Here is a 22,229-nt window from a genome sequence, read left to right as displayed (position 1 = left end):
CATGTTCAACAAGGCCGAGGCCATCCGCACAATTGGGCGCGAAGTGCTGGCGCCGCGCGGCCTGGCCGGCTCATATGAGGACTACGTCGACTATTGCAAGGATGAGTTTGCTACAGTGCTGCGCATATTTGCCGACCCCGCTGCCTACCCCATTCTGTTTCACTGCCAGCATGGAAAGGATCGCACTGGCATTGTTGCCATGCTGCTGCTGGGGATCCTTGGTGTTGACGACGACATAATCGCCGCAGACTACGCGCTGTCCCAGAAGAACCTTGAGACTGTGCGCGACCGCATGATTTTGCTCGACATGGGTGCTGTCGGCTTACCTGAGTCCTTCTGTGACTCGCCTGCCTCAGCCATGCACAACCTCCTCAGACATATTCGCGCAAAGTACGGCTCAGTGCGTGGATACCTGCTCTCTGCGGGCCTGCGGGGGCAGGAGATAAACACCATTGCGTGGTGCCTGCGCGGCAACTTTTGTGGCATTGCACGTGCAAAGTCACGCCAAGCGCAAAGTAACGCGCACAGGATGTATCTGCGCCCGACGGCTGCTCGCTCGGAAATTTTCAACCGCCTGGAGTCCCCAGGCACCCCGTCGAGATTCGTCGGGTCGAGGAGCCACTCGGTCGACGTCGTCAATGCCGCCGACCCATGAGCCTTTGTGCCTCTCCCCTGCCCCCCTCCCTCTCTTCTATTTCTATACACTGACCCCTTTTCCTCCTACTGCATTTAATAGTCGGGCAGAACCACCATTTCTTCCTTTCTTCTTTTGTCCCCTCTTCGCTGCCCAACTACACACGCTAATCAACAACGCCTAGTAACGCTGCTCCTCTTTTGAATATACAAATTCCAGTTGCAAGCGTTGCTACCCCCATTTTTGATGGCACGACACACGTTGCAACTGGCGTAGCTCCCCTCCTTTAAATGTTGCAGCCCCCTCAATTGAATAGGCAGTGCCTGAAATCGGACGGCGCTTTTGGAGCAAAGATATTATGGCAAGCCAAAACATGCGCATCATCTTCAATTATGTGCATATTCATCAAAATTGCCTTTATCACTGATCGTGTGAACCAAGCAGGAACGCTCAATCCCTCGCTGAAGCAGTTGAGGATGCAGCTCAGTAGCCAATTCTTTTTTCATATTCCAGTGGTGTTAGCGCCTCAGTTATGATGATGATAAAATAGATACTGTCAATACCTCACTTTTTCTCAACAGGTTTAAATGCATTCTCGATTAGCTGTCTGAGTAATCAGTGATCAAGGCGAGCGGGTGATGACGATGACTTTTAAATTCAATGGACAATATTAAACCATTTTATATGACAAATGCCCGGCGACAACAATGATGCGCATGTTTTCTCAATGCGCGGGTTGGCCAATCACGGCTAATTGAGCAATAGTGCTGCGTGCAAAAAAAGTAAAATATTGTACTTTTCTCGCACGAGCTGGCGGTCCCTTTTTTTGCTTGTTTCTTCCCTCACTGCTTGTCCCTCGAAAAAAGGGACAACCAAGTTTGAATTTTATTTCTGGGGTGTACTGCATGACAGCTTGTGTCTCTCCCTTCTTATTTTGTCCCTCGCTTCCCCCCAAATAAATAAAATCGCACTCGTCATCACATCTTTGCCCATGTAGAGTCTCTACTACTGCGACTGCTACTGCTACTTCTCTCCTCCATATTCTCCAATCCTCCTTGTACTCTTTAGCTCTACACATCCACATTATTTATGCAATCAACTCTTTATTAAATATTATTTATTCTCTCACACATCACTGGCACTATGTTAACATCACCCCTGTTGCGCGGCGGCAGATGGACGCGGGAGTCACGCATATTCATATCAATATCTGCCATCCAAACCGTTGCCAATATTGCATTCGAGGCGTACTTTATCTCGCGCCTAAATCGGCAGACGGATACATCAAATCAGACGCAGCTGTATATAGTATACGACAGCGGCTTCATTGCCGCCCAGATATTTGCATTTATCCTGACGTATTCCGCACTGCATGTCAGAAGCGAGCCTCTGGTAACTGCTGCTACCGCATTCGACATGCTGCTGGTGCTATTCCAAGTCGCCCAGATAACGCAGACGGGGGCGCTTCTTGGCACTATTGCCATGCAGGCGGTCAGTATATCTATTTTGGCGCTGGGATTCGCGGGAAAAGTCTGGCTGGTATGGAGCTATCTGAAAAAGGAGTTTGGCTGGCAGGTGTACCGGGCTTTGGGTGCCGATTTAAAGATGCAGCGTATATTCTTTTTTCATCAGATATTGCTGTCACTGGTAACCCTTACAGCGTTTCTCTTTCTGGAGCTCTGGATGCAGCTGGCCACCATCACCGTTCAGTCGCACGGCAGTGAGGGCGGCGGCTGGGCACAAAATATTCTTATTCTGTTTGTCTGCACCAGCGTTCTTTGCATGGCACTATTTTCCGCCGTTCAAGAATTTTGCTGGCTGATGTACGGCTGCATCGCTGTGTTTGTCGTTTCCCCGGCTTTCTTTATCTGCAAATTGGTAACTGTCAACCGCCACCGGGCTGTGAGTGATGGCGAGGACGTGTATGCAGGTGGTCGCAAGTATATGACTTTTATCTTGACACTCTTGCTCATACTCGATATAGCCCTTGTGGCCATCTCCTTTGTCGTGTCGCGGACGTTTGGAAAGGGACTGCGCCAGCGGCTACGGCAATTCCAGATTTTGAATAGAGGCGAGGTTGATCTTGAGCCCGTGTCGCGCCCAGACCCCGCTACCAACCCCACCACTGGGTCAGATAGCGGTGAAAAGCCAAATCAAGATGGCGAAGGATCTCCAGCTTCAACAATTGGCCATGGATTTTCAGGGCTGATGAACACTGCCAAAAGCAGCATAAGAGAGTCGCCCTTGCTGTTCCGTGCCTTTTTCTCTGGTCTGGAGGCCATTGATACCATTCCAAAGTCCTGTCACTCTGTGCGTTCGCTGCACCGGGAGACAGTAGCCCTGTGGGAGAAGACTGCGCCGGGAGTAGCCAACCCGCAGCTCATCGACATGTTTGACGTCCATCGATCCGGGACTCTGAACCCAACTCCAACAGGATCACCCTCAGGAGTTTGCGGCTCGGAAGATAATCCCGACACCTTTGTTACTGGCGATAAAAAAAGTCGCTTGTTCGATACTTTTACACAGTTTGGCACCAGATCTACAACTCAGGGCACGCTTGCTTTGGCACTTTCTGTTGCAGAACTTGATGCGATTAATGGCGATGGCAGCGTCCCGACAAAGGACAATGACTCGTTGGCTAAGACCGCTGCCCCAGCATGGGCACAAAATCTGGAGTTTGTGACAGCCACAACTAGCGCCACATCCCCTGCCGGCGTGACTAAATCGGCTACCAACATTCCCACCAAGTCGACCACCCTTTCTACAAGCACAAACACAAGCACGAGCGCTGCCGCGTCATTGCCTTTGCATAAGCCTCGGAACAGCGAAGTGGAAAACTATGCTACTGACTGCGCCCTGTACAATACGTTGCAGCGTCCGCTAACTCTGCGCGTAGTCAATGCAGATTCTATGTTCAATTGCAGTGACGAAGACTTAGCCAGTTCAAAACCCATCATGGGTGTCGCCAACAACATGGATACTGTGGGATCGGCCATATCACACGCAACATCGGCGGATCAGTCAGCACTGCTGGGAGAAATATCGCATCCGACATTGCTCAGAGAAGGGTTTGACCTAACATGCTAATTCTTCAAATCTTTATCTTTAATATCATTCCTCCGTGTAAAAATAAATAAAATTAATTAATGCCTTAAACCACCAATTTATTTTATCAACAATTTTCACTAAAGCATCGAGATGTTGATAGTTGCAAACGCTTGCTTTTGGCTTGCATGGAACACAGACTTTGATGCCATCTGCAGCAGATCTACAAAGGCGCGCGCTGCCACACGGCGAGTCCTATACGAGGGCAGAAGCAAGTCGTCAAAAACCACGCTGTTGCTACTATGCTCTTTCATTCTGTCGAGGACAAACCGCTTGAAGCTCAGCGACTCCTGATCCATATCTGGCACATCTGCATGGCCACTGCAATTGTCGGAAAGTTGGCTGATGTTAAGAAAAGAGTCCAAACCACGCATGCTGGGGGTACTGGTGCCTTGTCCAAAGACATTGTTGTCATCGATTTGTTGATCTGGCGTTTGTGCTGCAAGCTCAAATGACCGGATCTCCAGGCCATCATCCGATGAAGGTGGGTCGAGGGACGGAACTCGGGATGCAGGCGTTCCATGGACTGAAGCAATGTGCTGGCGGCTTGCAGCAGCGGGATCTGGACTCGACTCTGCTCTGACTGAAAGTTGCCCGCTGACTGCAGACTGTCTGCGTTGGAGCGGGTCAAATACTTTTGGATTGAGCCAGGGAATGTCCATGTGGAAATTAAAGTAGTCCGCTTCCTCGCTTACAGCTGGTGTCGATGCGCCGCGTCGTTGCTCAAGATCAAGATCAACGTCAAGGACAGCGCTCATATGATTGTCGTCAGCTGCTAAAAAATCATCACTGGTATACCCGTCTATTATACCAGGACTGCTTGCATTAAAACCACAGGGATAGCCATGGTCATGGCCCCCCTCTGCAAGTGTTGTGGCATCAGCGTTTGCCGGTTTGCCAGGCAAAAACAGGAATTCTGTAGCGCGTATACAGGGCGTCGCAAACATCTGAGCAGCAATTCGAGCGCGCCGAACTGCCTGCTGTTGAACGTGCTTGTTGGAAGCAGCAATTATCTTTGGTTCTGCAGCCTTGTGCCAGAGACAAGTGTCTTCCCACAGCGCGGTGACTCGTTTTTCGTACGTACCATTCTGGGATCCGTCGCCAATGTCAATCAGCTGCCGATGTCCAAGTTTTTGGCGCTTTAAAACATGCCCAACGTTTGCTTCTGTTGTATTATTTGTCTGCCGTCCAATAATGTCGTTTTCCGCAGCTTCCAGCGCAATCTCAAATGCCAAACCAGGATTGTAGGAGCCAGATCGGTTATCCTCTTCCATAAAAATGCGGGACGCACTATCTTGAATTCCCGGTGCTGCCGACACAGAATTCCCGAGTTCCATTTGCAACCGGTCTTTGGAACAATTAATGCCATTGGGGGTGTCTGGCTTATTTGCATTGTCATGCACGAGCGCTTGCAAAGGAATATCGTGTGGTATATCTGGCGAAGAGCTGACAAAATGGAGATTGCCGTCATTGTCAAATTGAATATCCGCACTCTGCCCGCCATTATCCTCGTGCTCCAATGGCATTGCGTCGTTTCCAACGCTGCTGCCATGTGACATTGGGATATGTAGTGATACGGTTTCAAACAAGGATGATGCCGAACGCCTGGTAAGTAGCTCAGGAATGTCACTGCTGCAACCGGGTGCTCCGTAGGCCTGCTTTTCATTACCCGCCAATGCATCGGGAATCGAGATTGACTTCCAAGAGACACTGGGCTGCAATGATACAACAGAGGCATTCACAACTAACGACAAGCTTGCCGAGTTGCTGGCTTCCAAACCTGTCACAAAAGTATTGTCACAGCCGCTGAGCCCGGCCCAACCAAATTCCGCCAGCATTTTTCTGCTTGCGTTGTTGTTTGTACAAGCAAAATAATCAGCATATTCAGGTACGAAGCAGCTAGACAGAGTAATCAAATGTGCGCTGGCAACAGTTTTGGTGGCAGAGATAAACGGGTTAAACCCACATTCATTGGTAACCCAGGGCGTAGTTAGGATTTTTGTCCGAGTTGAATGACTGTCGGAATATAGCATGTTGGCCTTGCGGTTCAACGCTTGCGCCAACCCGACCAATAAATTAGACGTAAGCCGGAGTGACATAGGTGCCGAGGGCAACAATATGTCAATACAAGTACGTGGAATGTCAATGTTTGCGACATCCTTGCCGCTCACATGATGCCAACAGCTGTGAGAGCTGGCATTTGCAAGCAGCCAAATAACACCAAATCTGCCACGGCGGCGACACAGTAGGTCTTGTGAATAAAACATGAGTGAAACAAAATTGTAAGCAATAATATTCAGAAAAAAACAAGATAGAACTAAAACAGTATTATGTTTTTTTGAACTTTTTGTATTTGCAAGAAACATTTTTATTTAAACCAATATGCTCTGACCTTTAGACACGCTGCCAAACTACAGAGTTTATTTATTTAGAAACTCGTGTGTGTTGCAGATAAACATTCAGACGATGCTACGCACTGGTGTGCGCAAAATGTCAGACTTACTAGATTGCGCAAAAAAGCTCTTTCTGGTCTGGTTCAAGCTTGCTAAGGCCATTATGCCTCCCATATACAATGATGTTGTCATCCCCAAGAAAGCATACGCAACTGAGAACAATGCGCTTGTCCGCTCAATGGGTTTATCACTCTGCCCACTGCGCCGCCGCCATCCGAGTTCCGGCTGCTCGCGCCCATCTTGCAGCGGCAGGTGCCGTTATACAAACACTCACCCCACATCTTGGGCTTTTTGTCGCCTCTAGAAACTCGCCGCATCACAGATGATTTAAAATATCGGGGTAATTAAAAGTACGTGGTGTTTTTCACCCCGTGTGGAGTATTGTTTGTATCCAGAAATTTTTATATTTATTAATGTGAGGTTAGAATGTGGTATTATTTTTTACTCCAGCACGCATTCCCAGCTTTTCTTCTTTTTCTTGTGCAACTTTGAAATTTTGTCTTTTATCACTTATAATTCATAAAAATGAGTGCCTAAAAATAATGCAAATATTGAATATCGTTTTTTGATTAGATATCATTATTTAGAAGGGAAAAGGCCACTGGATATTCACCAAATTTTACACCGGCATTGTGGCACAGGTGCACCTTCTATATTAACAGCTGGAAGATAGGTTAGCAGGTTTAGTCGCAGACGCGTGGATGTTGAAGCTGAGCCTTGAAGCGGCCGTCCGAAACTCGAAATTGCACAACTTCATGGTGCCGCTATTTGCAAGACAATCAATTAGTTTTCACATACAAGAGCTGGTAATTTAACTGAACAATACAGATTCTTGGTGACGTTAATGCAAAATGGCTTGCATTGTGATCTGGGTTATAGAATAGTTCATCGGCAATTGGTCCTTCATTCCCTCACTGACGGGCTTAAGGCAAAGCGCATTGGGTTTTGCCAACAGTTCATCGAGGACTTCACTGGCTCATCCAGAACAAATATATATAACATTGTTACATGCGACAAACCATATGTCTACCTGAACATGTCATTCTATGGCTCGGCAACCAAGGCACATGTCATCGGAGATCATATGCCACTCACTTAGGTTTATTCAAATTTTGGTCAAGACAAATGTATTGCTCTTATTTTCTGCAAAACTACTATTGTCCACACCAACCTTAACATTAAACTGCGCATTGTCAATACTGAATGCTTTGCCAAGCATGGCATCGATCCCATGGTTGCAAAGTGGAAAAATGCACAAGAATGCCAACCCCAGCAAAATCGTGTTTCACCAGGACAACGCACCACCTCACAAATCAAAACGTACGTTGGACCACATTTTGCAGGTTGGGATGAAGCTTCTTGAAGCACCACTGTACTTGCCAGGTTTAGCGGTTTGTGACTTTTGGTTTTCCCACACATCAATAACAAGCCCAGAGGTCGCGATTTAAAGGACATCCGAGTGGTGAAGGATGCATGGCAATCTGAGCTCGCTTCCCTGACACGCAATGACTTCGGGGTTTGTTTCAAGAAATAGTTTGAAAAGTGTCGGTGTGCAATTGAGCAAGGAAGGTATTATTTTTATGAAGGATAAAATTCAGTAGTTTTATACGAAAAGTAAAAGTTAGTGTCATCCTAATATATTAAAGTTAATCCAGGGCAAAGCGCACGCTTTTGCTGTTGGATTTGCAGTTCGAGCGGCTGGCCCTGACATTGAAGCTCCCATCAGCAGGATAATCCTCAGCACGCGTGCGAGGGGCGGTGTGGTCATTGCTGGGCCTATTTCGCACCAGCGCGTCGGCCACGGCCACATATCGCAAGCGCTGCTTTAATTCAGAGGCACGCACAGGGTTGTCAGCTGGCGACTCCATGGACGTGTTCGGCGTATCAATAAGAAATTCCAAATATGTTTCTTTCACAGACTGCTTTGGACCAAGACGCCCATTCATTGGTCCACTTTCGAATGGTTGGTCGGCCAACTTTCCAATCAGTGTCATAATTTCCCGCTCCTTAACTTCAAGACACTTTTTCATTTTCTCCAACTGGCGAGCGCTGTGCTCCTGCGCGCGGTCCGCCTTGATCAGTTTGCTGTTTAAACGCACGATCTCGTTCTGGTGGTTGCAGTTGCCTTTGCTGTCTGGTGCTGTTGGACATCCGTTGACTTGGGCACCGGAAGTAGCATGTCGAGTGCGCGTGCCGCCATTAGACCCAGTCTCAGTGCAAGCCTGAGCCTTGAGGCTAGCAATGTGGGCATCTTTGCATGCAAGCGAGTTGTTGGCTTGGGCCAGCTGCTTGGTTAAACTGAAGGTGTCCTCTTTAAGGCGCCGTTTGTCATCTGCCAGCGCTGCCAGATCTTCACGAGCGTCCGCAAGTTGGGCTGTAATGTCAGCTATTTTGTCGGATGTTCTCTTCTTGGATGACTGTACGTGCTCGGTTGCGTCATGTAGAGCATCGGTGTAAGGGCGTTTCCTCTTGGCATCGGCGTGCAGCTGCTCGATCTCTGCGTGCTTGGACAGGACCAAGCTGTAAAGAGCCTTGTGTGTCTTCTGGGTGATTGCGTCGTTTCTTTGGAGCTCTTTGTTTTCGGTCCACAGCCTGTTCCTCTCGCTCCGCAACCTGTCATTTTCGCTCTGCAGCCACTCGTTCTCTCTGCACGTAGCCTCTGCATATTTGGTCATCTTGTCAAATGCCAAAAAGTTGTAGTTGTTGTGATAAAAAACTCTGTCTTCTTCTAGTTTGCTGTGGAGCGACCTGTTTTCATTTTCAAGAGCACTGATCTCAGCATCTTTTCCGTTGTCCTCGGCAAGCATCTTCTCGATGTGGGCTTCGGCTTTGTCAATTCTGGCGTGCATTTCCTTGTTTTCGGCATCCCCCTGCGCCAGCATACTCTTCAGCGACTGGATCTGTGACTCTGTGGTCAAGTAAGGAGAGTAAGTGGGATAAACGGGGTCATGAACATTCTTGGAAGAGCGCATCATTGGGTAGATAGAAGGCAGGCGTGTAGCGGGTTGGTGCTCGTTAACATGAGTGTGAATAGAAGAGCTCATTTTGTAATAAAAATAAAACTAGAGATGAGAATATAGAAAAAAAGTATAGGTAGTCGAGTGAAAAAAGTATTCAAAAGTGGTGAAAAAGGGAATTTCGAATTGAATTCAAATGAATGGTTGTAAATTGGTCGCTGGAAGTGAATTTGTGGCCTTGTAATAACTAGTGAATTGTGAGATGATTATAGCCACTTGAAAAGCTTTGAAAGGTCGATGGATGGATAATTGTGCAAAAAGTCGAATGGAAAGAGTACTTGAGAGAAGAAGAAAAGTAAACAAAATAACTGTGGATCCCTTTTTGTTTTATTCACAATATTTGAGGGTCAGAAAATAAATTATTTAATTGGCTGGATTTATGAATCTGCGAATAACAGCTTGTTAACCAGTCATTTATTATCGCCTTATTGGTGGCTTGGCACTTTTGTAAACACAGATTGCCTCGATAGATCGGCCGTCACTAAAGTTACAAAAGCGGCGAGTGAATCCAGAACCTGGGCTAGTGTCAGAACCAAATATAAATATTATATAGTAGCGTGTCTACTGTTATATTGTATTTGGAGCATAGTAACCACCCAGTCATTCACAGATCTCGTTGGATTAACTACTATACCTGTTTGCCAAGTCGTGAATCTAAAAACACGAGTATGCAAATTTTGCAAGGTGCCCCTTACCTTTATTTTTACTTCTGGACTGACTATTAAGTTTACACTAATTTTTGATATTTATTTTTATAATTTTTAATTATGCAAGTTGAGCAACTCGAGAACTTTGCCGTGAGTTATGCAGTCCTTTAAATACAGAAATACATCACTTAGCATTTATTGAATGAGTTTTGAAGCATATTCTCCCTATCTGCCTTGACTCCTCACTTATAACCAGGGTTTACCAAACCCCACGTGTGGATCCATCAAATTACATAAGCCTCATCGAATACTTCCCCACATAGAAGGCAAAATTTGTCGGCCTTTCATTTGTCGTGCTCTATAAAAATGTGGGTCTAAATCGATATATTCAAGTCTTAAAAATTACTTAACTAAAAAGGGGGCAGCGCTGTGTGGGCAGCGCTGTAAACATCATGGTGTTCCTTGATGTCAGCCAGCAATAACAGAAATGTGTATAGTGGCCATGAGGGTGATCTTGATTCTTGAAAAGGGAAGATAGCGGCTTGAAATGTGTGTTGGGCACCACATCATTGTTCCCCCAGGTTTTACCCTAAAGGTTTGGAAACATCATTTTGACTCCTATGGGGCCAATATTATCTCTGACAATATTATGATAAAAAGTATTTATTAAAATGAACTAGAGGAAATCTAAAGAGTAACGACATCAATCATTTGTATTACTCTACTATTTATATTGCTTGTATGCAATATTCCCACATGTCTGAGTTGGGAATTAATTGGTGATTGATTCATTAATCAATCGCTGGGGACAAGCCACATTTTCTTGTATCACAGACAAGCACATCAGTGATTTTTGCTTGTCTAAGTAGCTGTCACATCATGGTCTGTCCATTTGAATACCACACCTGACCGAGGAGCCAGCAACGGACATCATGTAACTATTCCTAAGTGTGCCAGGAACAACTACCATACACTCCCATCACCTTGTAAAATGGAAGACGATCAGCAACACTCTCTGAGTGAACATAGCTGCCATCTCGACAACCCCATGAATTCCAATGGCAAGGAAATACACAGTGGTCTTTTACCACAAGTGCATGGCACCAGCTGGTGGGTGATGGGAAATATGCTGACAGCTCAAATGTGACCATTCTGCCTGGAAAACCTGTGCACACACCTCTGGACAGAGGAGCTAGCCTCTACAGTGGACCAATATAGCGACATTAGCGTCTACATGGACGGCTCACTAATTAAAAAGGATGAACCAAGCACAACCTTTATCAACATAGTGACATGCATTAACAGTAAGGGACAGTTACAGGAGTTTATCATGGCAAGAGAACTGCAGGATGGAAAACATGTTATCTATAATAGGCAAGCCTATTGCGCTAGTAATTGTGTGATACAAGAAATTGCGGCTTGTCTCTGACGATTGATTAATGAATCAATCGCCAGTTAATTCCATACTTGGACATGCGGGAATTCATATGCACATATAAATACTAATGAATATGAACAGTGGACGCTGTTCATCCTTTAGCTTTCTTTTAGTTTAAATATATAGTTTTAACATAACAAATTGTGACTGGCCTAATGCCATTGGCAAGGAAAGTCAGGGCCTACTGCAACTCCCAAGCTGCCATCAGGATTGCTCAGTTGCTCGCAGACAAATGGCACATTGGAAAACTGGTCTCCAGCTCTAACCAATAGTATCTCGACCAACTAGTGCTGACTTAGCTTTAGACCTTCGAGAAGCCGCTCAAGATAAAATGAGTATAAAGACACATGGGTATAGAGCATAACAAAAAAGCAGACAAGGCTGCCAATGCAGCCCACCTACAGCCTGAGCTCTGGTCACTGCAATGTGGATGAGAACCAGTGGGAAAAAATATTGCCTCTTTGTGGAGATATTACAAAGCCTTGCATACCAAACAGGCTTTGCCATCGACCAGATGAGCAAGGTGCATATAAAGCATATCATGACAGTGCAAACCAAGGAGGTAATTATTCCTGCAGAGACATTGGCAGCAGAACCAGAAAAGGCACCAGAAAGAGACAATGTCAATTGTTAGAATACAATTTTTTATTAAGATGAACTAAAAGAAAGCTAAGGGATGAACAGCCTCCATTGTTCATAGTCATTAGTATTTATATGTGCATATGAATTCCCGCATATCCAAGTAGGGAATTAACTAGTGATTGATTAATGAATCAATCACCCGAGACAAGCCATATTTTTTTGTATCACATCAATGGTACCAACGCCAGACACAGCATTAGCAGTAACAACAGCAACAGTACCACCGCTGCCTCTGGCCCCTGAACAGTTGACAAATACCTCACACACGATAGTCACCACCATTGTAATACCAAAACAGATCATCACACAAGCTCATTTAAGCCAAGAGGCCACAAACTACTGCATTAATGCTGAATGGGAATTTATACTGTAGTATTCAAGAGGGTTTTAAATTGCCTATAAAAGGGCAATTAGGGAGGACTCAATAGGAGGCTTCCCTAGCGAATCTGAAAAATAGTTTTAATACAAAGTATATTGATACAATAAAATAGTATTTTCATTCATAGTGGTGTAAAATGAAAAGTTTTTTAAAAAATAATGTAGAAAACACTGTTTCAGTCGATACACACGACTGAAGCATGGTCTTCATCACAAATACCAAAAATGTACATTAAAAATGATGTATGGGTACCACATATACACAGACAGCGCTAGTTGAAAAAGTCATAATACATTATAGTAAGTAGTGAATAATAAATAGTTAATATAAAAAACGCAATAGTATGGATAAAATAAGAGAACGCTTTCATGGAGCTTTACGAAATGGAGGGTTATACAAGCATACATTATTATTCAACGGATCAGCTGATTAATTTAATTAATCTCAGATAATTAAATTATTATTAAAATTATTATCATTCCAATAAAGCCTTGTATAGATAGAGTTGATTTAAAAGAGAGCTACAAACTATCGTAAACAAAAGATCCACACTTAAATCTCGTCATTCAAGCAGCGTAGTTGTGAAAATCATATAATACAGTTCAATCGTTATAATGGCCGTTGTGAAAACGGAAAAATAAACTCGGATTGCTTTGATTGCCCAGACCCAGACAATAAAAGGCTGTGAATGAAAAGCATTTGCGCTTGCGCTTGCACTTGCAAGCTAATCTAATTATTTGTTTCACCGCTATTCTTTCTTGTTCAAATAAATATTCTTATTCTTATTCTTATTCTTATTCCTATACAGCAGCATATATCACCAGACGGGAGCATAAAGGCGCATAGAGCGGTTACCAAAGCACACATCCACACACAGACTCACACTCTCTTTCTATTTTGACTGTGCGTACCTCAAAGTTTACCGCGGCAGTGTGTTAAGCGCAGGGCAGAGACAGTGTTAAAAACTTATAACGGACGGTGCATATGTAGGGAGTTTTGTCTAAAACGCTTGCTCCCACTACTCAAAATCATATGATTTGGCTTTAAGACAGAGAAGGTAATATACGTCTATGTAAGCATTCGGGGGTTCCCTATATTTTTTGCTTTTTTGCTTGCTGTTATTAAGGATTATATGGTTATAAATATATACTTTTCAATGTCTCAATCGGGGCACTTTCAAGTAAGACGGGCATGAGGCATGTTCCGATACCTTCACATTGCTGGAATTCCCCATCGCCATGCAGTGGGCACAATACTCCAATCATTCAGCTACACAGACGTTTATAGCACCTTGACATTTTGCCACACCGCCAGATAATGTATTAGAAAAATGTATGTGTCAAGCATTTTAGACACCCGTTGACACACCTCGCCGACCCATTTGAGCTCAGTCATTGTGGCAGCATTATATAGAATCTATATTGGTATAACGGAATGGTCGCAGTGCATTGCCAACAGGTTTGGACAATAAACCCCAGAATAGCTGACAGAAAAACATTTGACACTGATCAATTCGATGCACTTTAGAAAAGGACTGCAGTAAATGGCAAATTGCAAGTGCATTGTAGTAGTAGGCTGCTAGATTACAAACACATGCTACAGCGCCTACAAATAACAGACAAATATTGCTATAATGACCCAATTGACACGCCCCAACTTTATCACAGGTAGGGCAAAGACGCTAGTGATTAGGTAGCAAAAGCTGCAATATGTGTTTTGGTTAGAAAAGCACAAATATACGTGCCATGCGTTAAACATCAGTGCACTTGAGCGGCTCGTAAATCAACATTTTTGACTAGCTGGCAATGTTCTTTGCAAATATTGTCTCCTTAGCCATGAGTAATAAAGAAGAACCATAGGCTGTTATATAGGGAAGAACCACCAAAAATCACTCCTGTTGATTACTGCAGAGCTTCTGACGCTTAATACAATGGTTGCCATAGTGTTCTGGGACAATAATGTCATCTTTTTATTAGTTTGCACGCAGAGATAATGCTGGTACAGGAGCTCTTGGACCAGCATGACGTACAACACAAAAACAACAAGTCTGACATACTGCACCTATCCACCTATGCATGCCCATGCTGTTAGTGCTGCATGGCGGGCATGCTGATATTTTGGGTGATAGGCCATAGCTGTGTCCTAGGTAACGGAAAAGCAGACCATTTAGCCAAGCATGCGCGCACATCAACCCAATTCATTGGCACATCGGATTTTCACTGCCGCTGGAAGCACACCGGTTCAAACGCTTTGTGTACAGCCATATTTTTAATAGTTTAAGCTTTCTCAAACATGTGTGCCCACAAACAATTATAAAAAATTGGTCCTTTTTACATTAAGGTAGAGTATATTTTTCTATTTTTTGCTTTTACCCGTTTTTCTTTTCGTTTAAAATAATTTCAGCATAATAAAATTCGATATTTAATTAAAATTGTTCAAAAGTAAAAAATAAAATTTTATTAAGAGAATATTGTGACAAATAAGCTAAGCTGCAAAAAACAACTGAACAAGTGCACTCCAACCAATTTTCAAAGCTACATGTGTCTGCTAGATGTGTGCTATCACACGAAACTCTGCTTGGTCAAATGACCCTGTCTAAAGCAAAAAACACCTTTAGTCTCAAATGTCTCATTGGCGCTGACTCTTGCATCAAACACATACAAGACTACTAAATGGCGGTCACTCCCAACAGGCTATGGAGTCTGTCACTGGTGTCGGGTTCGGAGACAAGATCAGGAAAGTTTTCTTCTGATAGAGCTCCTCACCGGCCACTTCAGGGACAGCGAGCGAGTGGAGCAGACGGCATTTATCAGTAGTGGGTAGGATGAGGCAGTCAGCGCCTCTAAATACATTAAAGGAAAGGCGAATTGAACAATAAACAGTGATATAAAAACAAGCAGAGAAACATGCACAGCATTACTTGTAGCAAACAATATATAACAAAGAACCTTGGCTTTAGCAGCATCAAGCTCAAAAGTCAACTGTAGCATTACCTATTCTTGAACCAATAATGGCTGAATTACAAACTGGCGATAATATCATCCAGTTCCATGGCTTGCTCAGCATAATAGCTGGCATTTTCAGCATTCCGCTTGGCATCTTCAGCAGCATAGAAAGCAAAAAGGGCATCGAGCTCGTTATCAGACTCATCAGTGAGCTCAGTATTGTATCCTTCACAATCTGATGGGTCCAATCCTGCTATTTCCGCGAGATGGGATCTATAGCTGCGTCTGGCAGTCGGAATTGCATTAGCGGCGGCGGCATAATCGGCATCATCTGTGGGGGCAGAATAATCAGCATCATCAGGAGAATTAGCGTCGACGCCATTATCAGTGTCATCGGCGGTGGCGGCAAAAATACCACCAGGCATAGTGGAAATGGCATTGGCCTTTGGTGCTGCGGCCAAAAGATAAAGGTAAATAACAATAAAAGTAAACACAAATACAGAAATGAGGATAATTGGTATAGCCAGCTCCTCCCAGTTGACGTTACAAATCTCAAATGAGGGCAGCTTGGTGGATGCCGTTGGTGGGGGAGGCGGGAGAGGAAAAGTAATAGTAAGCATTTTGAATAATTTATAATAATACGAAAGATAGTTGAGAGAAAAAAAAGAATTGAATCATGAGCAGGCGTCAGTTTGTCGCATTTTAAATGTTCTCAGTTCGCTTAGTTCTCGCTGTCCTTGCTGCTTTTGCCGTTATATTCATCCTCTCTGCTTTTTTGTTTTCGGCTTTATTTTAATATGGATACATTTGTTTCCTGGCGGCTTTTCATATTTTAAAATGTAATCAAACCTATGCATTTTTCAAATTCAACCCGAGTTGACCATTGTTCTATTGCGCGTGATTGGGATTTTTGGCTTGTTTTTACCAAATTGCCGAAAATTTCCATATTTTCTTTATTGCCACTTTTTCTACAAATTAAATACAATTTTTAAAGACTGCAATTTTATCAAGACATAGTGTAAAATTTTTTTGTAAAGATTCCGGGCAAAAAGGCCTTCTATGTGCTTTTTACACATGTTTTTGGGTATTTTTCATGCTAAAAAAAGCAGAAAAAACAATCAATGAAAAACTGACATTTTTTGCATCGACACAGTGGTATCCGAATATGCAATCCAAAATATGGCCCATTTGGCATTCTATCCCTTGAGTCAGAATCCACTGGCCCACACAATAAAGTGATATCAGCAGTGGATATTTATAAGCTGCTCAAAGCTGCGGCGTCGCTGTGCGAACGAAAGTTTAATGGCTGCCAAAAGGAAAGCGCAACCTTTCATAAATATTCCGACAAAAATATGAGTGCATCTCTAAAGTAATAAAAGCGCAAGCTGGGCCAGTCAGTATTTCTTAAGAAAAGGTTGTAATGCTCTTTGCTATCCTTTAAGCAGCGCTATGCTTTCCAGAGTACGGGTAACTGGTATAGGAGCAGACAGTGAGACTGCATAAAACGCATGCAGGCAAAGCCCAAAAAGCCTACATTACAACACCAGCATGCAGAGGCATGCATTGCTTAGATGTGTTAAGTAAATAATCCAACAATAAAATATATGCAGAATAGGGCTTCACCCCCATGGTGCGTTGGCAGTGACGTGAACATTTTTGAGGATGGGGGATAATTACATTATCAGGGGAGGGGGGTGGTAGAAAACCCTCTGGTTTCTAACAGGGATTGTAAAACAGATTCTGTACGGCGCTTTTTTGCGCATAAATTACTATCATCCGAACAAACAAAAAAGCGCCATCTGGCACGAGTATACCGCCCCATCAGGCTAAAAATACAAGTCGCCAGCACTCTACCCAGTCCAGAGTGCCAACAGAAAAGTTAGAGCTGCGATGGCTTGTAAAGTCAGCGGCATCTAAGACAAAAGTCGTATGATTATTTATGGTATTGCATGTTCCCAAAATGCAAATGGTCTGCTGCCTCTCGCAGTGGTTTGACGCCCAACACCTCTAGCGAGAATGCAGGTGCGTTTTAATGTTCTTTTATATTCCTAACACCAACACACGGTGTAACTGCGCATCGACATGCCCTGTAAAGTGTATAAAATTACGAGGCCTGGAAATCCTGCAGGCTGGGATTTACCTTGGCTTTTCACTTAGCTCGATTGCGGCATGCAGTGGGCAGGCAAGGTGTCGAAGTATTTAGACACCATTAAATGCTGTCATATTGCCAAATTCGATATGGATTGCCCTTGGCATATATAAAAATGATTGGCAGATTTCATATTAAATAATGACCGAGCGATGATGGGCGTCTTTTTGGCGAAATTAATAAAGCGATCGCATATATCTGAATATTTTATGACTGCGTTTGCGTTTGTTATTATGCCATTAAGCGCAAGGCACAGCGCTGGCCCAAACAAGCAACCAATATGCGCAACAGAAAAACGCTGCAGGCTTGCGAGGCATTGCCTTTTTGGCAATTGTTCATTTACGCATGCCGGGGAAGAAAAACTGATGGCGCTTTTCTCTCTCTTTTTATGCTTCTTTCGAATAAGGAGGACAATGAAAAAGGCAATTTTGCGACTGTGATCCGACAATGTCCATTGCCCCTTGTCCTTTGTTTTTATTTGACAGTGCCAAGGGATTGCGTTTATAATGCCCCCGGCTGAACTAGGGCAAGCAATAAAAATAATGCACGGATGCGCCCTTGGATTAAAGCTGGCGGAAGCTCGGAAATGTGTTTATGCATCCAGACATGACCAAAAACAAATCTAAACAAAAAATGAACAAAGCTATGGCGTAATGAAAACAGAAACGTGCTTCTGCAGCCCTCACCCACTCAACAAAGCCACAAAAAATACCAAACATTGATGACAAAAAAAGCACGCTCGCGATGTTTGAGAGCAACATGGCCAGCCATCATTTTTAAGCTTTTTTGGACGTGCAAAAACATGCAATGACGTGCGTCAATCCAAAAAGTCAATACAATGCTTTTTTGTCGACACCCAATGCACAGGGCCTAAAGCGGACCCACAGCAAAATAAAATCACAGAGATGGCATTTTCACTTTCCAGTCCAAAAATAGCTAGGCATCAGGAAAAATTAAAGCCGACCATCGTGGCATGACTAACGCTCCCATTTGCCTTAGAAAAAAAGCCTCGAGTCTTCAATGTAAGAAATCACGAATAGCCATACTTTGGACTAAGCCACTTTGCCTGTAACCCAAAACTAGACAAAACCCCATGACAATTAACAATTTGTGAGTGGTTCTATAAAAAAACACAATTTCGAGCAGTTTTCAGCTGGATTAAGCCACTGTCCAGAAAATTTGCAATATGTGTGTTGAATTGTCACATTTGTAGCAAACAAATAGTCAGGTTATAATCCACTATTCACATTGGTCTGGCCTGTATGAGACAGAACAAGCAACATAAACAGTGCCCAATTGTTACAATAAAAAGTATTCATTAAGAAGCAACTAAAAGCAAGCTAAATGATGAACAGCCTCCACTGTTTATATTTATTAATATTTATATGTGCGTATGAATTCCCGCATATCCAAGGAATTAACTGGTGATTAGTTGATGAATCAATCACCATTGAACTACTCAACAGTACTTTTTGTTGTGCTCTATAAAAATTTGGGTCTAAATTAATATATTCAAGCATAAAAAATTACTTAAGGAACTGAAAAAGGGGGCAGTGCTGTAAACATCATGGTGTTCCTTGATGTTTACAGCAATAACAGAAATGTGTATAGTGGCCATGAGGGCGATCTCGATTCTTGAAAAGAAAAGATAGTGGCTTGAAATTTGTGTTGGGCACCACACATTTTATTGTATCACAGGTTGGCTTACCCGCAAGAAAGACCAAAAAAACTCACTCTTGTTGATTACTGCAGAGCTTCTGGCACTTAATACAATGGTTGCCATAGTGTTCTGGGACAATAATGTCATCTTTTTATTAGTTTGCACGCAGAGATAATGCTGGTACAGGAGCTCTTGGACCAGCATGACGTACAACACAAAAACAACAAGTCTGACATACTGCACCTATCCACCTATGCATGCCCATGCTGTTAGTGCTGCATGGCGGGCATGCTGATATTTTGGGTGATAGGCCATAGCTGTGTCCTAGGTAACGGAAAAGCAGACCATTTAGCCAAGCATGCGCGCACATCAACCCAATTCATTGGCACATCGGATTTTCACTGCCGCTGGAAGCACACCAGTTCAAACGCTTTGTGTACAGCCATATTTTTAATAGTTTAAGCTTTCTCAAACATGTGTGCCCACAAACAATTATAAAAAATTGGTTCTTTTTACATTAAGGTAGAGTATATTTTTCTATTTTTTGCTTTTACTCATTTTTCTTTTCGTTTAAAATAATTTCAGCATAATAAAATTCGATATTTAATTAAAATTGTTCAAAAGTAAAAAATAAAATTTTATTAAGAGAATATTGTGACAAATAAGCTAAGCTGCAAAAAACAACTGAACAAGTGCACTCCAACCAATTTTCAAAGCTACATGTGTCTGCTAGATGTGTGCTATCACACGAAACTCTGCTTGGTCAAATGACCCTGTCTAAAGCAAAAAACACCTTTAGTCTCAAATGTCTCATTGGCGCTGACTCATGGATCAAACACATACAAGACTACTTAATGGCAGTTGTCCCCAACAGGCTATGGAGTCTGTCACTGGTGTCAGGTTTGGAGACAAAATCAGGAAAGCTTTCTTCTGATAGAGCACCTTTCCGGCCACATCAGGGATAGCGGACGAGTGAGACAGACGACATTTATCAGCAGTGGGTAGGATGAAGCATTCAGTGCCTCTAGAGACATTGAGGCAAGGGTGAATTCAACAATAAAAACATGAGAGCAGGCGAAAAACATCCATAGGATTACATTTGACAAAAAATGTATCAATAAATCTTGGTGCTAATGGCAGCATCAAGTTCAAAAGTCAATTGTGGGATTCATCTCTCCCTGGACAATATTTGAGGCATTCTCATGCATAGTTATTGTTGGGCACAAATTTCCTTTATAGGCAATGCCCATCAGTTGCCCTTTTCTTTGTGAGTAGAAAGACTCACAGCCATAAAAAGGGCAAAACAACAACATTTATTAGTTCTCGCTCTTCTCTTTTCCAGGCTTTTAGAAATATAAACTTAGTATACTTATGAAATACACTCGTTAACAGTGATTGTGCGACGACCTTGAATAAAGTTAGCAAATCCATGTCAAGGGTTGCTGGCAAGCGTGGTGGCAACAACCCGATGCTTAACACTGATCAGCAAACTGTATACAATGAGCTGTTATCCAAAAATAAGTGATGCAGTAAAACTGGGCCATCTGTCAAACGCAAAGGGCAACCCAGTTGGCAGCCAAGTAGGTTTCTCAGTAGGCAGTTCGGCAGGTGGTTCAGTAGGCGACTCTGTGGGAAGATCTATGGGCGTCTCATTAGACAGCTTAAATATATGAGCTGCCTCAGGTGGCACTAGATACCCGCGTTGGCCAGCAGCATCAAGTAACATGAAGGCAAGCATGTAATAATGCTGTTAGCCAGCAAACACAATTAACCCAAAGCGTAGGGCAACAAGCAGCGGCCAGTGAATGCGCTCCTTGGAAAGAACAAGCGGTGCCAAATAAACATGTTGTCTGACCACAACTGTCGTGCTCTATAAAAATGTGGGTCTAAATCGATATATTCAAGTCTTAAAAATTACTTAACTAAAAAAGGGGGCAGCGCTGTGTGGGCAGCGCTGTAAACATCATGGTGTTCCTTGATGTCAGCCAGCAATAACAGAAATGTGTATAGTGGCCATGATGGCGATCTTGATTCTTGAAAAGGGAAGATAGTGGCTTGAAATGTGTGTTGGGCACCACAACAACAAGCTGCAAAGCAAATGTGGCAGCAGAATCGGTTGCATTGTGCACAGTAGCTAAATTAAGAGCATTGGGCTCAGCAACAGCAAAAATATTACCAGGCACGGTGGTAATAGGAATAGCCCTGGGCGCCCTGGTCAAACTATAAAGGTAAGCAAAAAGACAGCACCACAAACCCAACTACCAGCAAAACTGGCTTAATCAAATCCATCTAGGGAATGTTTATGTTGCCGTAGAACGGCAGCTCAGTGTATGACGTTGGTGCAGTTTCCGTTGGATACAAGGAATGTGAGAGTGTCAGCGGAGGATACAGAATAAGAGAAGTGGCAAACAGCATTTTTGATTTTTGATTTCATTAACTTAAAAATAGGTGAGGAAAAAAAGAATACCAGTTTCAAGCGCCTGCTTTCTTGTATTTTTATGTCGCGTTTGTCGTGTTTATCTGCTTTTTTGGTCTCTCTTTTCGACAACAAATTTGGCAGGATAGTTAATAAGCAACAATAAATAAGTATGCACTTTTGTCAAAATGGCCGCTGTTTGAAGAAAAGCCACTGCCCTATTTTTAAACTTTTTGCAGATGTTTTTGTTTCTTTAGTTGTCATGAATTTTCATTTTCACTTTTTCCACTTTTTCAATACTTTTATTTTTTTAAAGATTAATTTTATTGTTCAAGCATAATGTGGAAGCCGTTGGCAAAAAAACAAAGAAAAACGGCCGTGTGTACTTTATTAGGGTTAAAGTATTTTGTGACTGAAAAATAAGCTGGTGAGAGTATTAATCAAGAAAAATATATATTATGTGGTAGGGGCACAAAGACGGAAACATGTTTTTTGCGTAATTTATTTGCCCATTCAAGACAAGCTGCAACGGTGCAGGCGTTCTATTGAAACTCAGTGCGCCTATTCAGCATATATACGCTGTAAAATGGCCTAAAAGTACATTAGCGATCTAAAAAGCCCAAAGTCTAAAACACCGGTTACATACAAACAAAACACCCACAGCGGCTAGTTAAAATAAACAAGCTAATTATTTAAACACTGGAGCAGCTGGCCCGTTGCGTAAAACCCGCGAATAAAGTAGCG

At 43.2% G+C, this 22,229-nt stretch overlaps 1 protein-coding gene across 1 annotated transcript; it reads right to left on the bottom strand.

Moving 5' to 3' along the window:
- Window positions 1-20,425: 20,425 nt before the first annotated feature.
- BX661DRAFT_190336 (uncharacterized protein) lies at window positions 20,426-20,894 on the bottom strand. The gene has a single exon (XM_051537640.1). The coding sequence runs from the start codon at window positions 20,805-20,807 to the stop codon at window positions 20,577-20,579; it is 231 nt and encodes a 76-aa protein (XP_051388508.1). The 5' UTR covers window positions 20,808-20,894; the 3' UTR covers window positions 20,426-20,576.
- Window positions 20,895-22,229: the final 1,335 nt, after the last annotated feature.

The sequence above is a fragment of the Kickxella alabastrina genome, assembly GCF_025024165.1.
Source record: "Kickxella alabastrina strain RSA 675 chromosome Unknown BX661scaffold_65, whole genome shotgun sequence".
Lineage (NCBI taxonomy): Eukaryota > Fungi > Kickxellomycota > Kickxellomycetes > Kickxellales > Kickxellaceae > Kickxella > Kickxella alabastrina.
Note: the sequence above shows the minus strand (reverse complement) of the source record. Positions and strands in the feature narration are given on the sequence as shown.

Excerpts from the sequence above, each read along its gene's own strand:
- BX661DRAFT_190336 (XM_051537640.1), bottom strand. The coding sequence starts at position 20,807 with ATGCTTGCCTTCATGTTACTTGATGCTGCTGGCCAACGCGGGTATCTA.